The 27,061-nt window shown below is 44.1% G+C and overlaps 1 protein-coding gene across 1 annotated transcript in view; it reads left to right on the top strand.

Annotated features, from left to right (window-relative positions):
* The window catches only part of LOC126425085 (speckle-type POZ protein-like), a 71,742-nt gene that overhangs the window by 18,043 nt on the left and 26,638 nt on the right, over positions 1–27,061 (top strand). The window contains exon 3 of the mRNA XM_050087999.1: positions 22,733–23,309. Coding sequence (XP_049943956.1) covers positions 22,733–23,309 — 577 coding nt within the window. The remainder of the gene's footprint in view (positions 1–22,732; positions 23,310–27,061) is intronic.

Below are 27,061 nucleotides of genomic sequence, written 5' to 3'. Positions count from 1 at the left end.
AGTGGAGTCTAGATGCGATTCTGACAAGTGACACGTACGTAAGAATCTTGCTTCAGAATTCTGCGTTCTCACAGAGGCTATCTACAATATCAGTAGCAGTTTCTTTGGCTCTTCAGGATATATCCCGGTATGATAATGATTAATAGATTTATAGTAAATGAAGCTCAGCTTGGATTCAGGACAAATGCAGGAACCCTACATCTTCTCATAGTAGATACGTTAAGGAAAGGCGAACATATGTTTAAAGCATTTATATAATCAGAGGAAGCTTTTGACAATGTTGACTGAATGCTCTCTTTGAAATTCTAAAGGGGGCAGGGGTAAAATACAGGCTGCGAAAGGCTATTTACAATTTGTACAGAAACCAGATAGCAGTTATAAGATTCGAGTGGCACGAAAAGGAAGCAGTGGTGGGGAAGCGACTGACACAGGGTGGTAACCTATCACTGATGTTATGCAACCTGTATGTTGACCAAGCGGTAAAGGAAACAAAAGAAAAATCTGGAGTAGGACTTAAAATTCATGGAGAAGAAGTAAAAACTTGGAGGTTTGCCGATGGCATTGTAATCGGATGAACGGAATAGACAGTGCCTTCAGAGGAGGATATAAGATGAAATGAAATGTCGTGTGGCTAGGACCTCCCGTCGGGTAGACCGTTCGCCTGGTGCAGGTCTTTCGATTTGACGCCACTTTGGCGACCTGCGCGTCGATGGGGATGAAATGATGATGATTAGAACAACACAACACCCAGCCCCTGAGCGGAGAAAATCTCCGACCCAGCCGGGAATCGAACCTGGGACCTTAGGATTGACATTCTGTCACGCTGACCACTCAGCTACCGGGGTCGAACAGGATATAAGATGAACATCAACAAAAGCATAACGAGGATAATGGAATGTAGTCGTATTAAGTCAAGTGATGCTGAGGGAATTAGATTAAGAAACGAGACACTTCAAGCAGAAGACGGATTCTGCTATGTAGGAAGAAAAATAACTCATGATAATTAAGCTACGAAGGATAAAAAATGCAGACTGGCAATGGCAAGAAAAGCATTTCTGAAGAACAGGCATTTGTTAACATCGAGTATAGATTTAAGTGTCAGGAAGTCCTTTCTGAAAGTATTTTGAAAGGAGTGTAGCAATCTATGGAAGTGAAACATGGACAATAAATGGTTTAGACAAGAAGAGAACGAAGCTTTTGAAATGTGGTGCTACAGAAGAATGCTGTAGATTAGACGGGTAGATCACACAACTGATGAGGAGGTACTGAATAGAGCTGGGGATAAGAGAAACTTGTGGCACAACTTGACTACAAGAAGGGATCGGTTGAAATGATACATTCTGAGGCATCAAGGCATCACCAGTTTGGTACCAGTGGAAAGCAAGGGGACGGGGGGGAGGCGGGTAATAGAGGGAGAACAATAGCTGACTACTACAGTAAGCAGATTCTGAAGGATGTAGGTTGCAGTAGTTACTCGAAGCTGAAGAGACTTGCACAGGATAGAGTATCATGGAGAGCTGCATCAAACCAGTCTTTGGACTGAAGACCACAACAACGACAGCAGTAAGTGATATAATACAGGTCCAATATTTTCTCATTGAGATTTATATGAATTTTTTTAGGATCTGATCATGCGGTCACAGTCAATAGTTTAAGAATCGACAATCCTGAGAAGTATTTACTCTCCATTTTTCTTAGAGACATTTTATGGTTCAAGATATTCATTTGATGCGGACTTATCTCATTAGGTTAGTCTTACCTCTTGATTTAACAACTTCTTTGCCTACAGTCTAATAACATTGTAAATGTGAACGAACTGTAGAACATCATTCACTTTCAGTATATCACTGCTTTTGATGCTGTACACTACACTAGTTGGAATGACATTTACTTACTTGTTGTATACAATTTCCATAGATCATTACAGCGAACTCGTCACTGAGAATTACGTGTGCAACCGATGTCAGTATAGAACGCCAGCAAACAGTAACACTGAAGACGCTACTGTCTTACGAACGCAGTGCTAACATTCATGCATTGCGAACTCTTCCAACATTACGGTTGCACATGTATAACCGATGCAGTGACTCCATAATAAGCACCTTAAGTACACAATAATTACACAGCCAAATTGAAAATACAAAGCTGATAACGGCAATAATTTATTTTGTACTGTTGTTGTTGTTTTGTGGTCCTCAGTCCTGATACTGGTTTGATGCTGCTCTCCATGCTACTCTATCCTGTGCAAGCTTCTTCATCTCCCAGTACCTACCGCAACCTACATCCTTCTGAATCTGCTTAGTGTATTCATCTCTTGGTCTCCCTGTACGATTTTTACCCTCCACGCTGCACTCCAATACTAAATTGGTGATACCTTGATGGCTCAGAACATGTCCTACCAACCGAGCCCTTCTTTTAGTCAAACTGTCCCACAAACTCCTCTTTTGCCCAATTCTATTCAATACCTCCTCATTAGTTATGTGATCTACCCATCTAATCTTCAACATTCTGCTGTAGCACCACATTTCGAAAGCTTCTACTCTCTTCTTGTCCAAACTATTTATCGTCCATGTTTCACTTCCATACATGGCTACACTCCATACAAATACTTTCAGTCGCGACTTCCTGGCACTTAAACCTACACTCGATGTTAACAAATTTCTCTTCTTCAGAAATGCTTTCCTTGCCATTGCCAGTCTATCCTCTCTACTTCGACCATCATCATTTATTTTGCTCCCCAAATAGCAAAACTCCATTACTATTTTAAGCGTCTCATTTCCTAATCTAATTCCCTCAGCATCACCCGACTTATTCGACTACATTCCATTATCCTAGTTTTGCTTTTGTTGATGTTCATCTTATATCCTCCTTTCAAGACATTGTTCATTCCGTTCAACTGCTCTTCCAAGTCCAGTGCTGTCTCTGACAGAATTACAATGTCATCGGCGTACCTCAAAGTTTTTATTTCTTCTCCATGGATTTTAATACCTACTCCGAATTTTCCTTTTGTTTCTTTTACTGCTTGCTCAATATTCAGATTGAACAACATTGGGGACAGGCTACAACCCTGTCCCACTCCCTTCCCAACCACTGCTTCCCTCTCATGCTCCTCGACTCTTATAACTGCCATCTGGTTTCTGTACAAATTGTAAATAGATTTTCGCTCACCGTATTTTACCCCTGCCACCTTCAGAATTTGAAAGAGAGTATTCCAGTCAACATTGTCAAAAGCTTTCTCTAAGTCTACAAATGCTAGATACGTAGGTTTGCCTTTCCTTCATCTATTGCCTGACGTGTTCCAACATTTCTGCGGAATCCAAACTGATCCTCACCGAGGTCGGCTTCTACCAGTTTTTCCATTCGTCTGTAAAGAATTCGCTTTAGTATTTTGCAGCTGTGACTTATTAAACGGATAGTTCGGTAATTTTCACATCTGTCAACACCTGCTTTCTTTGGGATTGTAATTATTATATTCTTCTTGAAGTCTGAGGGTATTTCACCAGTCTCACATATTTTGTTCACCAGATGGTATAGTTTTGTCAGGACTGGCTCTCCCAAGAATGTCAGTAGTTCTAATGGAATGTTGTCTACTCTTGGGGCCTTGTTCCGACTTAGGTCTTTCAGTGCTCTGTCAAATTCTTCACGCAGTATCATATCTCCCTTTTCATCTTCATCTACATCCTCTTCCATTTCCATAATATTGCCCTGATGTACATCGCCCTTGAATAGACACTCTATGTACTCCTTCCACCTTTCTGCTTTCCCTTCTTTGCTTAGAACTGGGTTTCCATCTGAGCTCTTTATATTCATGGAAGTGTTTCTCTTTTTCTCCAAGGTCTCTTTAATTTTTCTGTAGGCAATATCTATCTTACTCCTAGTGAGATAAGCCTCTACATCCTTACATTTGTCCTCTAGCCATCCCTGCTTAGCCATTTTGCACTTCCTGCTTCATTTACTGCATTTTTATATATTCTCCTTTCATCAATTAAATTCATTATTTCTTCTGTTACCCAAGGATTTCTACTAGCCCTCGTCTTTTTACCTACTTTATCCTCTGCTGCCTTCACTACTTCACCCCTCAAAGTACCCATACTTCTTCTACTGTATTTCTTTCACCCATTCCTGTCAATTGTTCCATTATGCTCTCCCTGAAACTCTCTACAACCTCTGGTTCTTTCAGTTTATCCAGGTCCCATCTCCTCAAATTCACACCTATTTGCAGTTTCTTCTGTTTTTATCTACAATTCATAACCAATAGATTGTGGTCAGAGTCCACATCGGCCCCTGGAAATGTCTTTCAATTTAAAACCTGGTTCGTAAATCTCTGTCTTACTATTATATAATCTATCTGATACCTTCTAGAATCTCCAGGCTTCTTCCATGTATACAACCTTCTTTCATGATTCTTGAACCAAGTGTTAGCTATGATTAAGTTATGCTCTGTGCAAAATTCTACCAGGCGGCTTCCTCTTTCATTTCTTGCCTCCAATCCATATTCACCTACTACGTTTTCTTCTCTTCCTTTTCCTACTATCGAATTCCAGTCACCCACGACTATTAAATTTTCGTCTCCCTTCACTATCTGAATAATTTCTTTTACCTCATACATTTCATCAATTTCTTTGTCATCGGCAGAGCTAGTTGGCATATAAACTTGTACTACTGTAGTAGGCGTGGGCTTCGTGTCTATCTTGCCCACAATAATGCGTTCATTATGCTGTTTGTAGTAGCTTACACGCACTCCTATTTTTTAAATTCATTATTAAACCTACTCCTGCATACCCGTATTTGATTTTGCATTTATGACCTTGTATTCACCTGACCAAAAGTCTTTTTCCTCCTGCTACCGAACTCTACTAACTCCCACTATATCTAACTTTAACCTATCCATTTCCTTTTTTAAATTTTCTAACCTACCTGTCCGATTAAGTGATCTGACATTCCACGCTCAGATCCATAGAACGCCTGTTTTCTTTCTCCTGATAACGACGTCCTCTTGAGTAGTCCCCGCCCGGAGATACGAATGTCGGACTATTTTACCTCCGGAATATTTTACCCAAGAGGACGCCACCATCATTTAACCATACAATAAAGCTGGATGCCCTTGGGAAAAAATTACGGCTGTAGTTTTCCCTTGCTTTCAGGGGTTCGCAGTACCAGCACAACAAGGCCGTTTTGGTTAGTGTTACAAGATCATATCAGTCAATCATCCAGACTGTTGCCATTGCAACTACTGTAAAAGCCGCTGCCCCGCTTCAGGAACCACACGTTTGTCTGGCCTCTCAACAGATACCCCTCCGCTGTGGTTGCACCTATGATACGGCTATCTGTATCGCTGAGGCACGCAAGCCTCCCCACCAACGGCACGGGATATGGTTCATTGGGAGGGGGGGGGCGGGTATTTTGCACTCGTGTTGACAAATTCACGAATGGAGTACAAGAAGCTATCATACAGAAAGAGTTGCATTTAGGTAATGCCTTCTCTGTTTCTGACACATTTGAGTCCAGTCGGTACAGAATTGTGTTACCATTACATCTAAAGTCTTCATTCACCAGCGGCAGATTTTCGTGTCTGTAGTATGTGCCGTTACTGTGGCTCACGTGGACTTTTGCTTTCATATACATCAGAGTTCGTGACAACAATCCTGATAAATTGTGAAACAATGTGAAGAATTCTCAACTGTTAACAGAATCTTCCGTCGATTCTTGGTAGAACTACATTATAATAAATGAAAAGCACCAGTTTGCTCTTTTGTTTATCTGTTCTTTTATAGAACAAAAGCAAACTGCTGCTTTTCATTTATTAATTCTCAACTGTCTACACGATTCGCACCAAGTGGTCCTTGGGCTTATTTTACAAATTATTCTACTATTTTCTACATAATGAAGATTATTTGAAAAAGAAAAGTTTTTCCTTAAAAATTATTTAAACACCACACAGTGAAATGCACACTTTATAACTCCCTGATCACTAACGATATAAAATCAATGAAAAACCAAAATCCATCATCTATCTTGTTCAGAATGTGAAGTATGATTTGTTTCCTGTTTTGTTTTTAACCTGATGAACTTTTTGCGATGACCTTACCGTACGTAAGTTCTTCTAGATTTTTCTTGCCAGGGGGAAACTGAATGTCGTTGATGTGACGTATGTCGGTTGAAAGGGAGCTTACAGTTAACATGATGGAAAACAGGGAAAGGAAGTTACTGGTGTACGCATCTGACACATTTTTAATCACCATATTGGTCTCATCTGTAAGGAAATAATTGAATTCACAGTTTCATAACGTTGCTGTGAGCGGGTTGCTACTAGAAATTGGAAACAAAAGGGAAGACACGACGGAACACAAAAATACATAACTCCCTTGTCTGAAGCCACATAGCGTCGGTTTCAGCGAGACGAGATGTCAGAAGTGTAGCTGATGAGCCACTGACGCTATAGTGTTGAGCGTTTGCTAGTAGCAGTTCGTGACCAACAGAGAGCGCCAGTCAAATCACACCATGTACCTACTGCCAACCAATCTCTGGTCAGGCTCTCTGAGGTATCATTCACAGCTGTAAAGACGAACATCCTTAGGAAAGCCAAACTGTCTTTTTCGTTAATTATTACAAAACATTCTTCTCGTATGAATTAGTCATTCAATTAATTTTGAAAAGATATTAAGAATCGAGACGAGTCGGTAATCGGATGTCCACATAGGTGTTGTACTTTTCGTGTGGTCGTCTTGCGAAACCCGAGAGGTACTCAGGAGTAACACTGCGTTTATCGCCTCAGTGAGGTTCAAACGCTGATTATGATGTGTCGGGATATCACTTCTTCACGCATTGAGTGTTGCTGATGTTTCTGTTAAACTTCAGCCTACTCTTCACGATTACTAAGTTGTGGTCTGAGTCCATCTGCTCCTGACTATGCCTTACAGGCCAATAAGTGATTCGAAATTACTGCCCCACAGTGACGTAATCCGGCTGGTGTCTGCCCGTGCCTCGAGGGCCTCCCCCAGTATACACGTCTGTCTTCTGTACTTACAGTTACTGATTGAATTTTATTGCAGAACTCAGTTGGTCTTACTCTGCTCTCATTTCTGCCAACAAACCCGTATCCTTGTGTAAGTCTGTCTCCCGTTCCTTCATATACTCGTAGTACTTCGCTCTAATCCCGCTCTGTTATAAATGTTTCATGGTCCTTCAGCCACGCAGTTACCCGTTCAGTATCCTCTTAGACTCTCTCCACGTCTTCATCTTCTGCCAGTGATGTCGACATGTATAGCTGAACTATTGTTGTTAGCGTCCCCAGATCACTGTCGACTCTGATGAAACTCCTGTCTCTCAACTGCTCACAGCAGCTCACTCTCTGCCCTAACTTCTTGTTTATAGTGAGTCCTGCTACAGCTACACCATTTTCTACTGCAGTTGACGTATCCTACATTCATCTGAGCAGAAATCTTTCCTTTCATTGTCCTTTACTGAGCCCCGCTATAGCTACGAAGGTTGTTCAATAAGTAATGCCCCACATTTTTTTAAAAAAGCTATTAATAAACATAGATCAATATTAGTTAAAGACATTTGTACAAAAGGAATCATACCCAGTGACTGGAAACAAGCATTGATCCACCCTCTCCATAAAAAAGGAGATAAAACAGACACGAACAACTACAGGGGCATATCCTTGTTACCAGTGACATACAAAATACTTTCTAAAGTACTTTTAAATAGAATAGAGGAGCAAGCAGGACCTAATATAGGAGATTATCAAGCAGGATTTAGAAAAGGTAGATCATGTGCAGAACAGATTCTTAATTTAAAAACAATTTTGAGAGTGAGAGCTATACAAAATAAAAATACAGTAGTTACTTTCGTAGACTTCAAGAAAGCCTACGACTCAGTTGACAGACAAACACTATTCCAGATACTTTATGAATCAGGGATATATGAAAACACCAGAAGACTTGTTGAACAATCGCTCACAGATACAACATCAAGAATTAAGTTTCAAGGCGAAATTTCTGAACCACTCAAAATCAAAACAGGAGTTCGACAAGGTGACGGACTGTCCCCAATTCTCTTTAACTTGGTTTTAGATAAAGTAGTAAAAACATGGGAAAACACATTAAAAACAGAGGCACAAAGAGTATAAGCATGGGCCAAGGAAAGAACAAATTTGAAGTAAAATGTTTAGCCTTTGCGGATGATGTGGCATTGATAACTGAAAACCGATCAGACGCAACAGTTATGCTTGATATGTTACACGACATTGCTGAAAAGACTGGGCTAAAAATATCCTACGAAAAAACCGAGTACATAGAACACAAACATAATACAGAAAAGTTTATGAAAAGAAAGTATGGAAAAATTAAAATAGTTGATAGATTCAAATATCTGGGGGAGTGGATCCAAGCCAATGGACTGGATAACACAACAAATAAAGAAAGAATAAAAAAGTTGGAATTTGCATATAAATTAACACAAAACTACTACAATAAGAAATCAATATCCATACAAGCAAAGATTAATCATTATAATTCAGTTATTAGGACACAAGCAACATATGGATCAGAGTGCCTAACATTGAATAAGAAAGGCGAATTAAGAGAACTAGAAAAAAAGAGAGAGAAAAATATTAAGAAAAATTCTAGGTTCTGAGAAAAACAAGGAAAATAGGTGGATTAAAAGGAGAAATGAAGACCTATACAAAAAACAGAAAAGATCACAGATACAATTAGGAAGAGACGGCTAAAATTTTATTGACATTTAAAAAGAATGGAAGAAACACAGATTACAAAGAAAATTTTTAATTACGTTAGTAAGCTGAAAAAAACTGTAGGATGGATAGAAGCAGTAAAGAAAGACGCCAACAAAATAGGTGTTACAGAAGAAATAATATGTGACAGGAATAACTTTAGGCTACATACAGAAAACGCAAACTATGAAGAAGATGCGCCAAAACCTCGACCCAAGAGAGTGTGGACAGATGAGCAGAGACGAGCAGTTGGCGAGAAAATGAAGAAGTACTGGGAAGAACGGAAGAAAAAGAAACACCATAAGTCTTAAGTTGTATGCGGTCCATAGCTGGCCAAATTCATAACAAAAAAAAACATAGACCAACGTCCTTGTTGGTTCTTCACATTTGATGTTTGTTCTGTGCGCCTGTGAAATTTCGCACCGTTGTGGCAGGTGGTAGAGCCGTACTACAGCGTCAAAGTGGCGTCTACATACGACTCACGTTACATGCAGCGTGCTGTTATTGAATTCTTGTGTATAGGAAAGTAAAACTATAGTGAAAATCCAAAAACATTTGTGTGCAGTATATGACGGTGCTGCAGTTGATAGGAGTACAGTTGCCGCGCAGTATGAAGCGCGGTTTCACGCATTGCGCGGCCCCTCCCGCCCTCCCTCGGGCGTGGGTGTTGTTGTGGCGTAGGTTAACAGCCACGCCACTCGGAAGTAGCCGAAAGGCACGCGTTAACTCACGCAGGCTAGAGATAGGTCTGAAACAGGATACGTAATGAATGCTATAAAGAAAAGTACGTAGCTGCTGGAATACTTAACTTTAATCCATCCTTGTTGTACATCGCTATTGACGATAAAAGTGAGACTCTGTAGATTCAGGCAATAAACTACTAATGGCGCCTTGCTAGGTCGTAGCCATTGACTTAGCTGAAGGCTATTCTAACTATCTGCTCTCCAAATGAGCGAGGCTTCGTCAGTGTGCATCGCTAGCTACGACGTCCGTACAACTGGGGCGAGTGCTAGTCCGTCTCTCGAGACCTGCCGTGTGGTGGTGCTCGGTCTGCGATCACTAACAGTGGCGACACGCGGGTCCGACATGCACTAATGGACCGCGGCCGATTTAAGCTACCACCTAGCAAGTGTGGTGTCTGGCGGTGACACCACATTCCTCCCCCGCAAATCGGCGAACGGTCGTGTTATAAGGCTTCTGCCCGCCGTGGGGAGAACCCCATGTTGACGTATGCGATGAGGTGGGGAGCCTAACAACAGGCGAGGCTGAGCCACCCGCACCCTGCCATTCGGTCCGAAGGGAGCTAGGAAACGTCTGAAAACCTAGTCCAGGGTGCACGTCAACAGGCGGTGTATGCGCCCGTAGAGAGACAGGAGGGGCCGAAGGGTCGACCTCCATTGCGTCGGGGTACCCGACGCGCGAAGAAGCCATGTGGTCTGGAGCGGGCAAGAGTTCCATGGCGGAGGACGGCTGGTCACGGCAAGCGATCGGCGGCGCGGGACCCAGGGAGGCGCCAGGCGGTTGCAGCGACGCGTCTACTGCGGGCGTCGCAGGCGGGAGAACAGGGGGCGGCGGCGGCCGCGCGTCGCCATGGGGCAAAATGGAAGGCAGCGTCGGTAACACCTGGGGATGAGGCGAGCCAGTAGATGGGTCCCCAAGGCGCTGACCGGACGGCACCGTCGCTGAAAGCAGACGGGGAGCGGCAGAACCCGGGCGATGACAGAGGCGCAGCTGATCATGAGATGCCGACGCACCTCACCAGAGACCCCCAAAACCAAATACATCGCGCGGCCGAGGCAGCGAAGAATGCGCCCTGCGAGCCAACGCCGTGAACCTCGATAGTTGCGATAGAATACAACGTCGCCTGCAGCAAAAGCAGGAGTCTGCCACTGCACAGGAACCTGATGCGGCGGATGCAGCAAAGACATCAAGGTTCGATGAGGACGACCGTGGAGCAACTCAGCCGGCGAGTGACCATCTCGGGGCTGAGAGCGATACGATGACAAAAAGAGCAACAACGCGTCCTCCCGAGAATGCGACTCTTTCAACTTCAACATCTGTGAATTGAAAGTCCGGACCAATCGTTCAGCAGCACCGTTTGACTGAGGCGAAAACGGCGCGGATGTCAGATATTGAATACCATTGGCCTTGCAGAATGACAGAAATTCTGCAGACATGAATTGTGGGCCATTGTCGGAAACAATAGTCCGCGGAAGACCTTCAATGCAAAAGATAGCAGACAACGCTTGGATGGTGGCAGATGACGTCGTGGAAGACATCCGGACAACAAAAGGAAAATTACTGAAGGCATCTACCACAACCAACCATCTAGCATTCCAGAATGGACCAGCAAAATCGATGTGCAAGCGTTGCCAAGGGGAAGTGGCTTTTGGCCATGCAAAGAATTTCCGCGGCGGTGCGGATTGTTGTTCGGCACACGCCATGCAAGAAGAGCACATATTCGTAATCGCAGCATCGATTCCGAACCAAGTACAGTGCTGACGAGCAAGTTGTTTCGTTCGCACTATACCCCAATGTCCTTTGTGAAGAAGCCGTAAGACAGAGGACTGTAACGAACGTGGGAGCACGACTCTGGATTGATCATTATCAGAACGCAACAACAAAACACCACATCATACAAAAGGTCTCTCCTTGTGAGCAAAAAATCGGCGAACCAGCGGATCCTCAATCCGAGACTTTGACAAAGGCCATTGCGTAGCAACAAAACGCAAAACGGTAGCAAGGACAGGGTCAGCAGCTGTGGCTGTAGCTACACGACGAAAATCAATCGGAAACGATTCTACCACGTCATCGGTTTCCGCATCAATGAACATGCAAGCAAGTGCGGAAGAATCGAATGCTCTATCCTAAGCAACAGCCAACGGGACAACGCATCGGCGTTTCCGTGCTTAGCAGTGGACCGATACAAGATATCGTAGCGGTACTGCGAGAGGAAAATAGACCAGCGAATGAATTTCTGCGCTGTATGTGGAAGTACAGGCTTGTTCGGATGAAAAAGCGATGTCAAAGGTTTGTGGTCTGTGATGATGGTAAAGTGACGACCATACAAGAAATCATGAAACTTAGTAACACCAAATACGAGAGCCAAAGCTTCTTTCTCGATTTGTGAAAAATGCTTTGCGCTGACGAGAGCAATTTTGACGCAAAGGCAATAGGGCGATCATGCGACCCATCTTTGTGCGCAAGCACAGCACCGATCCCGAAATCCGATGCATCTACCATCAACAAAAGGGGTTTCTGGGGATCGAATGGCGTAAGGCAAGTATTTGAAAGCAACGCCGATTTCAACTGGCGAAAGGCGCGTTCGCATTCCGTCGTCCAGACGAACGGAACACCTGTACAGCGTAAGCGATGAAGCGGAGCTGAAATGGAAGAGGCATTGCGCACATTCACTCACACCTTGTGATTCCAAATCATGTAAGGTTCTCGCGACCTCATCACGCAATGCGTGTGGAACATTGCGCGCTCTGAAAAATTTCGGTTGCGCGTTTACTTTCAGTTCCAAATGTGCTTCATAGTTCTTAGCACAACCAAGGCCCGGTGCAAAAATGTCTGCAAATTCTTCACATAGACGAGAAACACTGGCGGAAGGCACAGTCTGGTTCACTGATAGGACCTGATTGACTATTGACAAGTTAAACAACTGAAATAAATCTAAACCAAACAAGTTCACTGCAGTAGAAGAACGAAGAACGTAAAAAGACACAAGTTTTGTTTGTCCCTTGTATGTTGCAAGAAGGCTGCACTGTCCTAACACAGGAATATGCTGTCCTGAATAACTAGTGAGCTGAACAGTTGCGGCATGCAACAGAGGTTTGCCCAGTTGTTTGTACGTGTCGTGATTGATCAATGAAACCACAGCTCCGGTATCGAGCTGGAATGGTATGACCTTGCCATTAAAGTCCAAATCTACAAAAAGTTTATTGTCCTGCTGACGACAAGAGCGACTGTCTCGTGCAATGGGAACTGATACTGATACAGAAGCACTCGCGACTTGACGGGATTTCCGGCGACGTCGACGCACACTAGTTGTGGGACGAACACAGGCACTGTTAGAGAAAGTGGCACTGGACGGAGTGGAATTAACTACATGAATGTCCATGGGTGAAGGTTCACGAGCCTGAGTATTCTTGGTTCGATTCCGGCGCGAATCAAAGGGCCTGGAATCGTTGTGAGTGTCCGATCTGAGCTTTTTCTGGCAAACACTCTGAACATGACCTTTTTTATTACAGAAAAAGCAAATAGCTTGGCGTGACGGGCAATTGTCATGCGAATGTCTAGTTGCACACCACGGACATGATTTCACTGCATTTGCATGCTTGCGTGGCACACCTGGTCTAGAACGTAGCGGCATCTGCGCGGACGTGCGCTAGGGCTGTTTACAGTTCCGTGCAGCTCGCCCGGCGGGCCGGTGAATGTGACACACAGCTGGCGAAGTTGCAAATGCTTACTGAGCAAAGTCAAGTGTGTCTTGCCTATCCAATATGTCGATCACTTGTTGAAGGGAGGGATTGACTAGTTTCAAAATTTGCTCCCGTATACGAACATCAGAAACGTTCTGTGCAATTGCATCACGCACCATAGTATCTGAATAAGGGAGTCCACATTCACACTCAAAAGCACAATCCCTAGTAAGGCCTTGCAAAGTTGCAAGCCACTCCCAATTAGTTTGACCGGCTGTACGTTTTGTACGAAAGAACGTATACCTTTTTGCAACTACATTAACTGTTTCCGTGAAATAGGCATCTAAAGCAGACAAAATTTCTTCGTAGGACAGAGTTGCTACGTCGTGTCGGGGAAACAATTTCACTATCACACAGTACGTTTGCACCCCTACACACGACAATAAGTGAGGCTGCCGCTCGTTACCTTGAATTCTGTAGGCGGCGAGATGAAATCCAAACTGGCGTGACCACTCCGTCCATGTTTCCAGAGCCGCATCATAGGGACGAAATGGGGGTGCAACTGCATGTTGTGGCTGCGGTAGTGGTGAAGCGGCGGCCGCCGCATCGTTTTGCATTGCACGTTGGCCCTGGACGAGCTGTCCAAGGGCATCCAATAACGCCTGCGTCTGCTGATTCTGCAAGCGATAAAATTTGGACAGTACATCTGGAGATTGTGGCGAAGCTATGACAAGTAAATTAGTGCAATACGAAAGCGAAATCCTCTTTTAAGCCTCGTCACCAACTGTTGTGGCGTAGGTTAACAGCCACGCCACTCGGAAGTAGCCGAAAGGCGCGCGTTAACTCACGCAGGCTAGATATAGGTATGAAACAGGATACGTAATGAATGCTATAAAGAAAAGTACGTAGCTGCTGGAATACTTAACTTTAATCCATCCTTGTTGTACATCGCTATTGACGATACAAGTGAGACTCTGTAGATTCAGGCAATAAACTACTAATGGCGCCTTGCTAGGTCGTAGCCATTGACTTAGCTGAAGGCTATTCTAACTATCTGCTCTGCAAATGAGCGAGGCTTCGTCAGTGTGCATCGCTAGCTACGTCGTCCGTACAACTGGGGCGAGTGCTAGTCCGTCTCTCGAGACCTGCCGTGTGGTGGCGCTCGGTCTGCGATCACTAACAGTGGCGACACGCGGGTCCGACATGTACTAATGGACCGCGGCCGATTTAAAGCTACCACCTAGCAAGTGTGGTGTCTGGCGGTGACACCACAGGTGTATGTGTTGTTCTTAGCATAAATTAGTTTAAGTTAGTTTCAGTAGTGTGTAAGTCTAGGAATCGATGAGCTCAGCAGCTTGGTCGCTTAGGAATTCACATACATTTGAACATCTTGAGTACAGTTGGGCGACAGGTAAAGAAAGTTACAGTCTCAGGAAATGAAGAAACAGATCAGCCACGCTCGGGACGTCCTGTCACAGCTACTGCTCCAGACATGCTGAATCGTGCGGATGCCATTATTCGTGCCAACCGGCGCATCTCGACAATTTCCTCTACAGTTGTCGGCCATCATTGGAAGTGCGTCTGAAATGATCGAGACTCTCGGATATTCAAAGAGGTGCTCACGATGCGTTCCACGAATGCTCACAGCGGACTACAGGATTCACAGAAAGGCCATTTAATCTGCATTGATGGAGCGTTTTGAGACCGACAGAGAAGCTTTTCTGTCACGGATCGTTTCGGGGGACGAAAGCTGGGTGCATCACTTTGCACCGGAAACAAGAAGGTAGCTCATGAGTGGCATCATCTTCATTCACCACAAAAGAAGAAAATTCAAGACAACCCCCTCTGCCAAAAAAGTCATGGTGACATTGTGATGACATTCTCGTGCATGTGATGCCAAGAGGGTCAACCATCAATTCAGAGGCATACGTGAGGACTCTGAATAAACTCAAGAACAGTTTCGGACGTATTCGATCGGACAAGAACCCAGCAGAAATCTTGCTCAGACACGATAATGCACGCCCACACACAAGTCTGAGAACCCGGGAACACATCGCCAAATTGGGTTGGACATCACTGCCTCATCCACGCTACAGTCCAGTCCTGGCATCCTTGGACTTCCATCTTCCCGCCGCTTAAAGATTCTGTACGAGGAATACACTTTGAAGATTCGAATGTGTCAGTCACGCAGTAAAACATGGCTACGCCTACAGGACAAGAGTTTTTACCACCAGAGAATACATGCTCTTCCACAGAGTTGGCGTACGGCCATAAAACGTGATGTAGAGTACGTAGAAAAATAGGAAATGGACGAAACATATTGATGTATATGGTCACCAAATTCTGACCCTTACCAATAAATGTGTTCTGAGATAAATGTGGTTCATTATTTATTGAACGACCCTTGTAGATGGCGCCCTTGCATTTCCCTTTTCAGATTTTCTAGCTTCGCTACCGCATTAACATTTCTTACATTCTACGCTCCGGCGAATAACCTTTTCGTTGAGTATGGTATTCGATGTTTTTCTCATTGTCACCGTGTGATTGTCAGTCCTCTACCAGAGAAAGGTATGGAGAACTAATCAGATATCTTTTCCCAATGGAAACTTCATCACGATGACATATTTGTGACTTACACGTTACGTGACTTTAATGCAGTGGTTACCACTGCCTCCCGCATCCGCATGCCGTTACTCTTTGGCGGCTGGGTACGGGTTTCACGAACCTGGCACCGCTGAGCTACTGCCGCCACTATTCCCCTGCAGTCCCGGGCCCTGCTCTGCCAGAGCGCAAAACGCGCTGGGATGTTGAGGTTCACAGTAGATGGCGATCGTACCGCATCTGTCTGAATCTGTAGGACGACACAGTCTTCTGTTACAACCACGTACTACCAGTTCTGCAGCATGCGGACCGCTTCAGCATAGACAGTGTTCCCTTTCTATAAAGAGGTGACTAATATTTTGCGGGGTGAGCTTACAAGCATAATAAAGTTAAATGGAAACAGTATGTGTGAGGTTATACGCGTATTTTTGATCAGGGTGGAACAGGAAAGTCAAAACAACCTTTGGTGACATTAAAAGCAACGGTGGTAACATTAAGAGTGCAACGGGAATTCCACTGTTAAATGCAGAGGAGAGAGCAGATAGGTGGAAAGAATACATTGAAAGCCTCTATGAGGGTGAAGATTTGTCTGATGTGATAGAAGAAGAAACAGGAGTCGATTTAGAAGAGATAAGGGATCCAGTATTAGAATCGGAATTTAAAAGAGCTTTGGAGGACTTACGGTCAAATAAGGCAGAAAGGATACATAACATTCCATCAGAATTTCTAAAATCATTGGGGAAGTGGCAACAAAACGACTATTCTTTTTGGTGTGTAGAATATATGAGTCTGGCGACATACCATCCGACTTTCGGAAAAGCATCATCCACACAATTCCGAAGACGGCAAGAGCTGACAAGTGCGATAATTATCGCACAATCAGCTTAACAGCTCATGCATCGAAGCTGCTTACAAGAATAATATACAGAAGAATGGAAAAGAAAATTGAGAATGCGCTAGGTGACGATCACTTTGGCTTTAGGAAATGTAAAGGGACGAGAGAGGCAATTCTAACGTTACGGCTAATAATGGAAGCAAGGCTAAAGAAAAATCAAGACACTTTCATAGGATTTGTCGACCTGGAAAAAGCGTTCGACAATATAAAATGGTGCAAGTTGTTCGAGATTCTGAAAAAAGTAGGGGTAAGCTATAGGGAGAGACGGGTCATACACAATATGTACAACAACCAAGAGGGAATAATACGTGTGGACGATCAAGAACGAAGTGTTCGTATTAAGAAGGGTGTAAGACAAGGCTGTAGCCTTTCGCCCCTACTCTTCAATCTGTACATCGAGGAAGCAATGATGGAAATAAAAGAAAGGTTCAGGAGTGGAATTAAAATACAAGGTGAAAGGATATCAATGATACGATTCGCTGATGACATTGCTATCCTGAGTGAAAGTGAAGAAGAATTTAATGATCTGCTGAACGGAATGAACAGTCTAATGAGTACACAGTATTGTTTGAGAGTAGATCGGAGAAAGACGAAGGTAATGAGAAGTAGTAGAAATGAGAACAGCGAGAAAATTAACATCAGGATTGATGGTCACGAAGTCAATGAAGTTAAGGAATTCTGCTACCTACGCAGTAAAATAACCAATGACGGACGGAACAAGGAGGACATCAAAAGCAGACTCGCTATGGCAAAAAAGGCATTTCTGGCCAAGAGAAGTCTACTAATATAAAATGCCGGCCTTAATTTGAGGAAGAAATTTCTGAGGATGTACGTCTGGAGTACAGCATTGTGTGGTAGTGAAACATGGACTGTGGGAAAACCGGAACAGAGGAGAATCGAAGCATTTGAGATGTGGTGCTATAGACGAATGTTGAAAATTAGTTGGACTGATAAGGTAAGGAATGAGGAGGTTCTACGCAGAATCGGAGAGGAAAGGAATATGTGGAAAACACTGATAAGGAGAAAGGAGAGGATGATAGGACATGTGCTACGACATGAGGGAATGACTTCCATGGTACTAGAGGGAGCTGTAGAGGGCAAAAACTGTAGATGAAGACAGAGATTGGATTACGTCAAGCAAATAATTGAGGACGTAGGTTGTAAGTGCTACTCTGAGATGATGAGGTTAGCACAGGAAAGGAATTCGTGGCGGGCCGCATCAAACCAGTCAGTAGACTGATGACCAAAAAGAAAAAAGTACAAATCAAGAATCTGACTTCGCTGAGGCAAAGTATTTTGAAAGATCTCCAGATATTATTACTGATAATTACTAATAACAGAGATATTTAGGTTACCGTAAAAAAATACGTTTCGTCCATACCAACGATTAGACGTCGATCGTGTGTTTCCAGTTGAACTCTGACTGATAAAAAGTGCGACCCTTCCAACAAAATTTCGCCAGAGCTGGTTCGAAATGAGTGTCTACGTCTTCAATACATTAGTATTAGGGCTTATCGATAAGGACACTGTCGTACTGTCTTTGGAGCGACCGCTAGTATTTCCGGGTTGTCGTGTTTGGCGCGTTCCGTCGGGACGGAGCAGCAGTGCGGTCCGGACAGCCATGTCTTGCCCGACCGTTGCTGACACGTGACCTGAGTGGGGACGACCTCGGTTGGTCGTTCGGTCGGTCGTCTCATCGGACGACATGTATTTGGTCGCCGACCGCTTCTGGGTTCTCTAAGTGTATCGACTTGTGATTCGCCCTTGTTGTTCCACAGTGACTGTTTTAGTATTCTTCGAGTTCTTCAACTTTTGTAGTCCTGTCTTCCTCAGTTGCGTGTAATATTACGGTATATTGATAATTTTTACTTATGGACCGTCTGACAGCAACTGAATAAAACACAATTTTAGTGCCATACGCGTTTCGCCTTTATTTTCTGCAAGGCATAATCACTGGCCTGGAATATGTACATGTGTTAGCTATTTAATTTACATTTTTGTCACTGTGCCTATAGGTTATAAACAGTTCTGGTGGTTGGTATTTCCTATTAAGTAGTAATTTTTTGAACTGTACTTACAGGCTGCGTGGACAATTTCTTACATATTACGCTCCTGTTGCATTTTTGGTGTTGTTCTTCTTCTTATGAACGCCAATTTGCGGTTTTTTCCACATTCCACAGCACTACGCACTGAACGCTTGTTTTAATGCAATGTTTTGGTTTCTGTTGCCGACTGTTAAATGTTTTTGCCAAAGATCGAATGTTATTGCCAAACTTATGAGTGTGACTATTAAAGTATCTGTGGTCTGTTCGTGTATGCATTTGTGTGTCCGTTTGTGTATGTGTGTGTGTGTGTGTGTTTTGGTGTGATATATTTGTGTGTGTGTGTGTGTGTGTGTGTGTGTGTGTGTGTGTGTGTGTGTGTGTCCAGATGGTGTGGGGAAGAGTTTTTTTGTTTTATGTTATCATTTCCTTTATTAAGTGTAGTAGGGAGCCTGTGCTGATGTGTGTTTATTCATTTATCACATGTTTGTTTTAAGACGGTCCATACGTAAAAATTATCAATATACCGTACTAATTCTTCGAGTTGTTTGTGGTAGTGTTTTCGCGCAACACTTTGCCTGAGCAGTCATTTTAATGCTGTCTGTGTGCTGGATTGAGTCGGTCATTTAGGACAGAGCAGCAAGTAAGTCTCCACGGTGCGGGGTCAGGCCGGGGCCACTGGCGGCGTGCACGCGCGTCGGATTGTCAGGCGCTAGCTGCGAGAGCTGCAAAGATCATTGCCCACTGAACCTGGACACTGCAGTTGAGCGATCAGTTAACCTGTTATGAAACCTCAACTGCTGTGACATCTCTTTGAAACTGATAACAGTCCGCTGCACAACCATAACCTGATCTGCTCTATCCTGCGAAACCAGATTTCACATTTCTCTATTCCTAATGTTAAAGAACGTATTCCTCCCCTGGTTCCTTTGTTTTACCAGAAGCCAAACTTATTTTCGGAATGCATGATGGCTTTCACTTTTTGAGGACAATCGAAATTATTGTTTTAGGATGCATTCACAACTAGACCGAGCGTTCTGTAATTTTCGCGTTTTAAGATGTTCGAATTTTTGTGGATGGACGCTTATGGTTCCTCAGGTTTTACGGAATTACTTGAGATTAATCTATTGAGATGAGTATTCCAACTACTGGTGTTGTTTGATATAAAGTAAGTACAATAAGAGAACAGTGATTTAAACTCTTATTTAAACAATAACCGCGACATTTTAGATGTTGAGTGTGAACTGGAGGAAGAATTACACCATATAACTGAGAACTGAAAATGTTTTTGGAAATGTGTGGCATGTTCCTATGGGGCCAAAGTGCTGAGATCATTGGTTCAAAAAATGGTTAAAATGGCTCTGAGCACTATGGGACTTAACTTCTGAGGTCATCAGTCCCCTAGAACGTAGAACTTATTAAACCTAACTAACCTAAGGACATCACACACATCCATGCCGGAGGCAGGATTCGAACCTGCGACCATAGCAGTCACGCGGTTCCAAACTAAAGCGCCTAGGACCGCTCGGCCACCGCGGCCGGCTGAGATCATTGGTCCCTAGCATTACACACTTCTTAATTTAACTTACACTAAGGACAACACACACCCATCCCCGAGGAAGGACTCGAACCTCTGATGGGGAGACCCCGTGTGAACCGTGGCTAGGCATCTTGGGATGCCTGTGAATGGTGCGAAAATTGGCACTTCACCCCAAATAACAAAAGTGTGAGGTCAACCACATGAGTGCTAAAAGGAATCCAGTAAACTTTGGTTACATGATAAATCAGTCAAATCTAAAGGCCGCAGATTCAACTAAATACCTAGGTATTACAATTACGAACAACTTAAGTTGGAAGGAACACATAGAAAATGTTGTGGGGAAGTCTAACTAAAAACTGCGTTTTATTGGCAGGACACTTGGAAAATGTAAGAGATTTACTAAGGAGACTGCCTACACTACGCTTGTACTTCCTCTTTTAGAAAGCAGCTGTGTGGTGTGGGATCCTTACCAGATAGGGTTGATGGAGTACATCGAAAAAGTTCAAAAGAAGGCAGCACGTTTTGTATTATTGCGAAATATGGGAGAGAGTATCACTGAAATGATACAGGATTTGGGCTGGACATCATTAAAACAAAGGCGTTTTTCGTTGCGACGGAATCTTGCCCTTCACGGGCAAGCGCTCAACCGTGAGAGCTTCTGTAAAGTTTGGAAGGTAGGAGACGAGGTACTGGCAGAAGTACGGCTGTGAGGACGGGGCGTGAGTCGTGCTCGGGTAGCTCAGTTGGTTGAGCACTTGCCCACAAGAGGCAATGGTCTCGAGTTCGAGTCTCGGTCCGGCACACAGTTTTAATCTGCCAGGAAGATTCATATCAGAGCAGACTCCGCTGCAGAGTGAAAATCTCATTCTGGAAACCTAGGGCTTTTCGAGCAAACAAGCAGTAAATATAATAAACGGTTTAGTTTAAGATTTTGCAGCTGTTCGCCTGTGCCACCTGTTTAAGACATAGAAAAGATATCACACAGCACAGAGCAACTTTTGCTAGATGTTGATCTGCCTGTGGCTCGAGCAGGTGCAGACGGCACTGTGTAAAGGTCGGGACACACACGTCCGGGCCGTGTCAGGGCTGAGCGTCGGACGAGTGACAGACGTGCTCTGGTCCGTTCCCGCAGGGGCCACACATGACCAGGGCACGTCCGTGTCTTTGTTGTTCCTTGTAGTGACTCGGACGCGGTGATCTGTGTTTCTGTTTGTGAAATCTGTAAAACATGTTAACTAATTTTTGTAATAGTGAATTAGGACTAGATGGAAAGCACGTAACAATACAGGCTCCAAACAACTCAGGAAGTCTCTATTGGAATTACAAAAAAACATATTCCATTGTGCTTCTTGCTCTGGTTGACCCATGTTATAATTTGATTGCAATAGACGTGCAATAGACTCTGATGGAGGCATTCTAGTAAATTCAAACCTTGGAAAGTCATTGGAAAACAATATGCTTAGTGTCCCAAAGAGTAAAACTTTACCCGGAACTGATGTTGAACTTCCAATGGTAATTGTAGCCAATGAAGCTTTTCCTCTCAAAACATACTTAATGGGACCATATCTCAGCAGGAACTTAACAAATGATAAGGCTATTTTTAATTTATCGTTTGAGTCGGGCAAGAAGAATATCCGAAAATGCATTCGGTATATTGCAACAGAAATTTCGAATATTTAGAAGAATCCTTCAGGGAGATCCTAATAACCTTACAATGATTGTGGCGGCTGCGTGTGTACTGTACAACTTTATTCGAAAAATGGAGGTTATAGGGTGCCCAAACAGATGATGGATCAAAAGGAAACTGCTTAGGGATCCGGAAGATCATCAAATCTTCGAAACCTACCTCGAATTCGTGGGAGATCAACAGACACTGCATTTGCTGTACGAGAACAACTCAAAAAGTTCCTGAATTATCTACAAGGGACTGTGGAATGGGAAGAACATGTCACCTTGGCGATATAACGATGACATAAACCAAACATCTGTTTGTAAAATAAAAAGTAAATAAATATCTTTCGGGTATTAAAACTTGTATAGTTTTTTTCTTACCTTTGGCTTGTAGATCTGTTGCAATTGTCTTCCAAACTCTGTCTTTGTACTCGATATTCCTGTAGTTTTCACTTCCCTGATCGTAAAAGAACAGGAAACTTACGAACTTCTTCTATTAGTCGTTCCACATCCATGTTTTGTACACAGAACAGTCTTGCGCAGTTGCACAGCTCACAAGACAATTCTACCGTCAGGCCGTGTCCGTCACTGAAAAGTTAAACACGGCGAATCCCGCCCGGCCCCGCCCGGCTCCGGCCCGTTGACGTTCCCCGTGCACGGCCCGGTCAAGTGGGGCCCGCTACGCTACATTAGTTTTAATGATGTATTTCGTTGTTGTCCGGGTGACGGCCGATACTCGGACGTGTCTCGGTACGGACACGGTCCAGACATGTGTGTCCCGACCTTAAGGGAAGAGAGCTGATCAGTGACGCCGTGTTTCAGACTCGTCCACCGTGTCAGCAGTCGGTGAGGACGGGGAGACGGCGGCCGCGGATCTGGCTGCCCTGCTGGACGCGAGTAGCGGCGCTGTGGTGACTCTGGTGGCGGGCGAGACGCGCCTGGTGGCGCACAGGGCTGTCCTCGCCGTCAGGTGCCCCGTGTTAGCCGCCATTTTTGCCCAAGACGCGCCGAAGGCCAGCGGCGGCCAGGTCAGCGTCGCGGACGTGGAGGGCCCGGCGCTGCGTCACCTCGTGGCCTACTGCTACACTCTCCGGGCCCCCCAGCTGCGCGGCACCGCCCACCAGCTGCTGGCCGCCGCTGACAAGTTCGGCTTGCCAGCTCTCAAGTCTGCCTGCGAGCAGCAGGTGGCCACACAGCTGTCCGCGGAGACTGCGGCGGCCGCAGCTGTGGTCGCAGTCAGGCACGGCTCTGACAGCCACAGGCAGGCCGTCGTGGCCTTCGTAAAGGCCCACCTGCTGCACGTGGTGGCCACCCGGGGTTGGACAGAGGCGATGCAAACCCACCCCGAGGACTTGCTCGAAGTGATTCGGCTGATGTCTCGTCCATCAAACGAGACCAAGTAAGCATCCGACGAGCCACCCTTCTGCATTTTTACAGATGTGTGCATTTCCATACCTACAGTTTTTGCTACTAAGTTTCCCCAGATGAGCCAGTGCTCTAAAATACACCGCCATAGATCATTACGGTTTTATCGACATTTCAGTCCACAGTTCGTGGTCTAGTGGCTAGCATCGCTGCCTCCAGATCGGAGGGTCCCGGGTTCGATTCCTGGCCAGATTGCCGATTTTCTCTGCCCAGGGACTGGGTGTTTGTGTTGTCCTCATCATTTAATCATCACTGTCATCATTCGTGACAGCGACTAGATTGGATTGGGTAAAAATTGGACTGTGCAAAAATTGGGAGTGTGTAGTTGAGGACCCTACAAACCAAACATCGCCACTGATATGTCGTAATAAGTTCATCAAATGTTGAACTGAGCTGTGTTTGCCAACAAATAATTTATCAACTGTTTTGATCTTGAAACTTCCTGGCAGATTAAAACTGAGTGCTGGACCGAGACCCGAACTCGGGACCTTTGCCTTTCGCGGACAAGTGCTCTACCAACTGAGCTACCCAAGCACGACTCATGCCCTGTCCTTACAATTTTACTTCTCCCAGTACCTCGTCTCCTACCTTCCAAACTTTACAAAAACTCTCCTGCAAACCTTGCATAACTAGCACCCCTGAAAGAAAGGATATTGCGAAGACATAGCTTAGCCACAGCCTAGGGGATGTTTCCAGAATGAGATTTTCACTCTGCAGCGGAGTGTGCGCTTATATGAAACTTCCTGGCAGCTTAAAACTGTGTGCCAGACCGAGACTCGAACTCGGGACCTTTGCCTTAGTTCTGAAAGGTTCGCAATAGATCTTCTGTAAGGTTTGGAAGGTAGGAGACGAGGTACTGGCAGAAGCAAAGCTGTGAGGACGCGGCGTGAGTCGTGCCTGGGTAGCTCAGTTGGTAGAGCACTTGCCCACGAAATGCAAAGCTCCCGAGTTCGAGTCTCAGTCCGGCACACAGTTTCAATCTGCCAGGAAGTTTCATATCAGCGCACACTCCGCTGCAGAGTGAAAATCTCATTCTGTTTTGATTTTATTTGCAGTCACCAGTTGCCTTAAATTGTATATGTGCCACAAGGTGTTATTTATGTTTGTGGCGTAAAGCATCTGAAGAGAAAGTACATCGACATATGGCAGCAGCCATTCTAGCTGTGGACACTACGATGTCCCGCTCAGAATAGAAAGAAACCAGACACAGTGATGCGTATAGTCCACAGTCGGGGCAAGCGAGCATTCAGTCCTTATTCTGTGTGCTGCACAGGTCACTCTACGTCTGATTACATAAAGTAACGTTTATTCTTGTAAGCTGTTTCTCTTTCAGCTGACAACGAGATACCTTTAAATGGTGACGTGATATGCTGACTGAAGGAAAGACGGTGACGAGAAGCAAGTCTGTCACCCAATACGAGCTCGACAAATGCTTTGGCACGCTGCAGTAGTTTACAGAGGGCGCAATGTATTTAAAATTTCCCATTTCTGATTTTGTCATTCTATAAATATTGACCCTTGGGAGACTTACGTGAAGACTATTCCCACTTTAGTACTACAGTTAACTTCTTGTGTAGTTCTCTTTCACTTTGGAGATACATGTGTGCTGTACACCTACAACTTACTTATGAAAATACGCCTATTCTCTCCAGGTAGATATAACTTCTAAGAAGTACACCACACTACAGAAAGAAGGATGTAGTTCTTAATCTGAGCATGTAAGGAATACATCCAACCAAAAAATGTGATGCAAGAACATGTGCATGAGGGTGTAGTTGTTTACTCCCCTCACATTCTGTGACTACCTCAGAAGACAGCAAACCAGTCCTCACAACAACAAAACTCAGCTACTTTCCTTCTTTTTCTCTCCTTTTGTGTTCAGTTGGTCCTCTGGATATGGGCCATACTTCGGTACACTACCTTCTACAACACACACAAAGAGAGTGTTTTATAGGTCGAAACGCTGTTCCTGCTTCTTGGAACAGCAGACATTAAACTCTGTCCAGCTGTCGTATTTGATGTCTTCTGTTGCGTTACTTAAGGGGGTCCCGTGTGTTTCACGGTGTCTCCTTCTACTAGCACCCACCCTCTCACATCTATTGCAGTCACTGGTTCATCTCGAACAGTGTCGATGTTGATGAAGCCAACGGATCGAACTATCATTTGTTACTCTCTGTATCCACAGTAAACACACCCCCTACAAGCCTAGTGCTTTCTAATTGGCAGAAACTTCCTTTATTTTTCATGTATGATTCATTATATATACTGCATTTAATGATCTGTTTGCCTGACAACACTGCCTACTGACGTATTTCTTATTTAGTTACTCCAAGGTAGAACTGTATTTCCATAAATATATATGAAAACTATAATTTTAAAGAAATCAAATTTCACAGTAGATGTCTATTCCAGATATCCTATTACTAACACCATAACTTTAAATGTAATTCCTTCTGCCTCATTCCTGAGTATAGCTAGAAAATACTCTGTTGTTGTCGTGCTCTTCACTCCAAACACTGGTTGGATGCAGCTCCCCACGCTACTCTATCCTGTGCATGCCTCTTCATCTCCGAGTAACTACTACAACCTCCATCCTTTTGAATCTGCTTACTGCTTCCATCTCCTGGCCTGCCCCTACTTTTTTACCCCCACCCTTCCGTCCCGTACTACACTGATGCTCCCTTGATGCTTCAGATTGTGTCCTACCAATCTATCCTCTCTTGTAGTCAGGTTGTGCCACAAATTTCTCTTCACAATTCTGTTCAGTACTGACACATAAGTTACATGATCTAACCATCTTATCTTGAGCATTCTTCCGCAGCACTGCATTCAAAGGCTTCTATTCTCTTTTTGTCTAAACTGTTTATTGTCCATGTTTCACCTCCGTACATGACTACACTCCACACAGAATACTTTTAGAAAGGACTTCCTAACACTTAAATCTGTAGTCGATGTTAACAAATGTGTCTTCTTCAAAATCGCTTATCTTGCCATTGCCAGTCTACATTTTATATCCTCCCTACCTCAACCATCATCAGTTATTTTGCTTCCAAATAGCAAAACTCATCTACTACTTGAAATGTCTCGTTTCCTAATCTAATTCGCTCATAATCTCTTGATTTAATTAGACTACATCCCATTATCTTCGTCTTGCTTTTGCTGATTTTCATCTGATATCCTCTTTTCAAGACAGTGTCCATTCCATTAGACGGCTCTTCCAATTCCTTTGCTGTCTCTGACAGAATTACAGTGGCATCAGCCAACCTCAAAGCTTTTATTTCTTCTCCCTTGACTTTAATTCCTACTCCATATTTTTCTTTTGTTTCCTTTACTGCTTCCTCAATATACAGATTGCGTAACATCAGGGATAGGCGACAACTCTGTTTCACTCTCTTCCCCACCACTGCTTTCCTTTTCTGCCACTCGACTCTTATAACTGTTATCTGATTTCTGTACAAATTGTAACTAGCCTTTCGCTCCCTTTATTTTATTCGTGTCACCTTTACAGTTTCAAAGAGAGCATTCCAGTCAACATTGTCAAAAGCTTTCTCTAATTCTACAAATGCTATAAACGTAGGTTTGCCTTTCCTTAACCAATCTTCTATGAGAAGGCGTGGGGTCACTATTGCCTCGAATGTTCCTACATATACCCTGAATCCAAATTGATCTTCCTCTGAGGTCAGCTTGTACCAGTCTTTTCTGTAAAGAATTCGTGTTAGTATTTTG

This window comes from Schistocerca serialis, chromosome 10, assembly GCF_023864345.2.
Source record: "Schistocerca serialis cubense isolate TAMUIC-IGC-003099 chromosome 10, iqSchSeri2.2, whole genome shotgun sequence".
Lineage (NCBI taxonomy): Eukaryota > Metazoa > Arthropoda > Insecta > Orthoptera > Acrididae > Schistocerca > Schistocerca serialis.
Note: the sequence above shows the minus strand (reverse complement) of the source record. Positions and strands in the feature narration are given on the sequence as shown.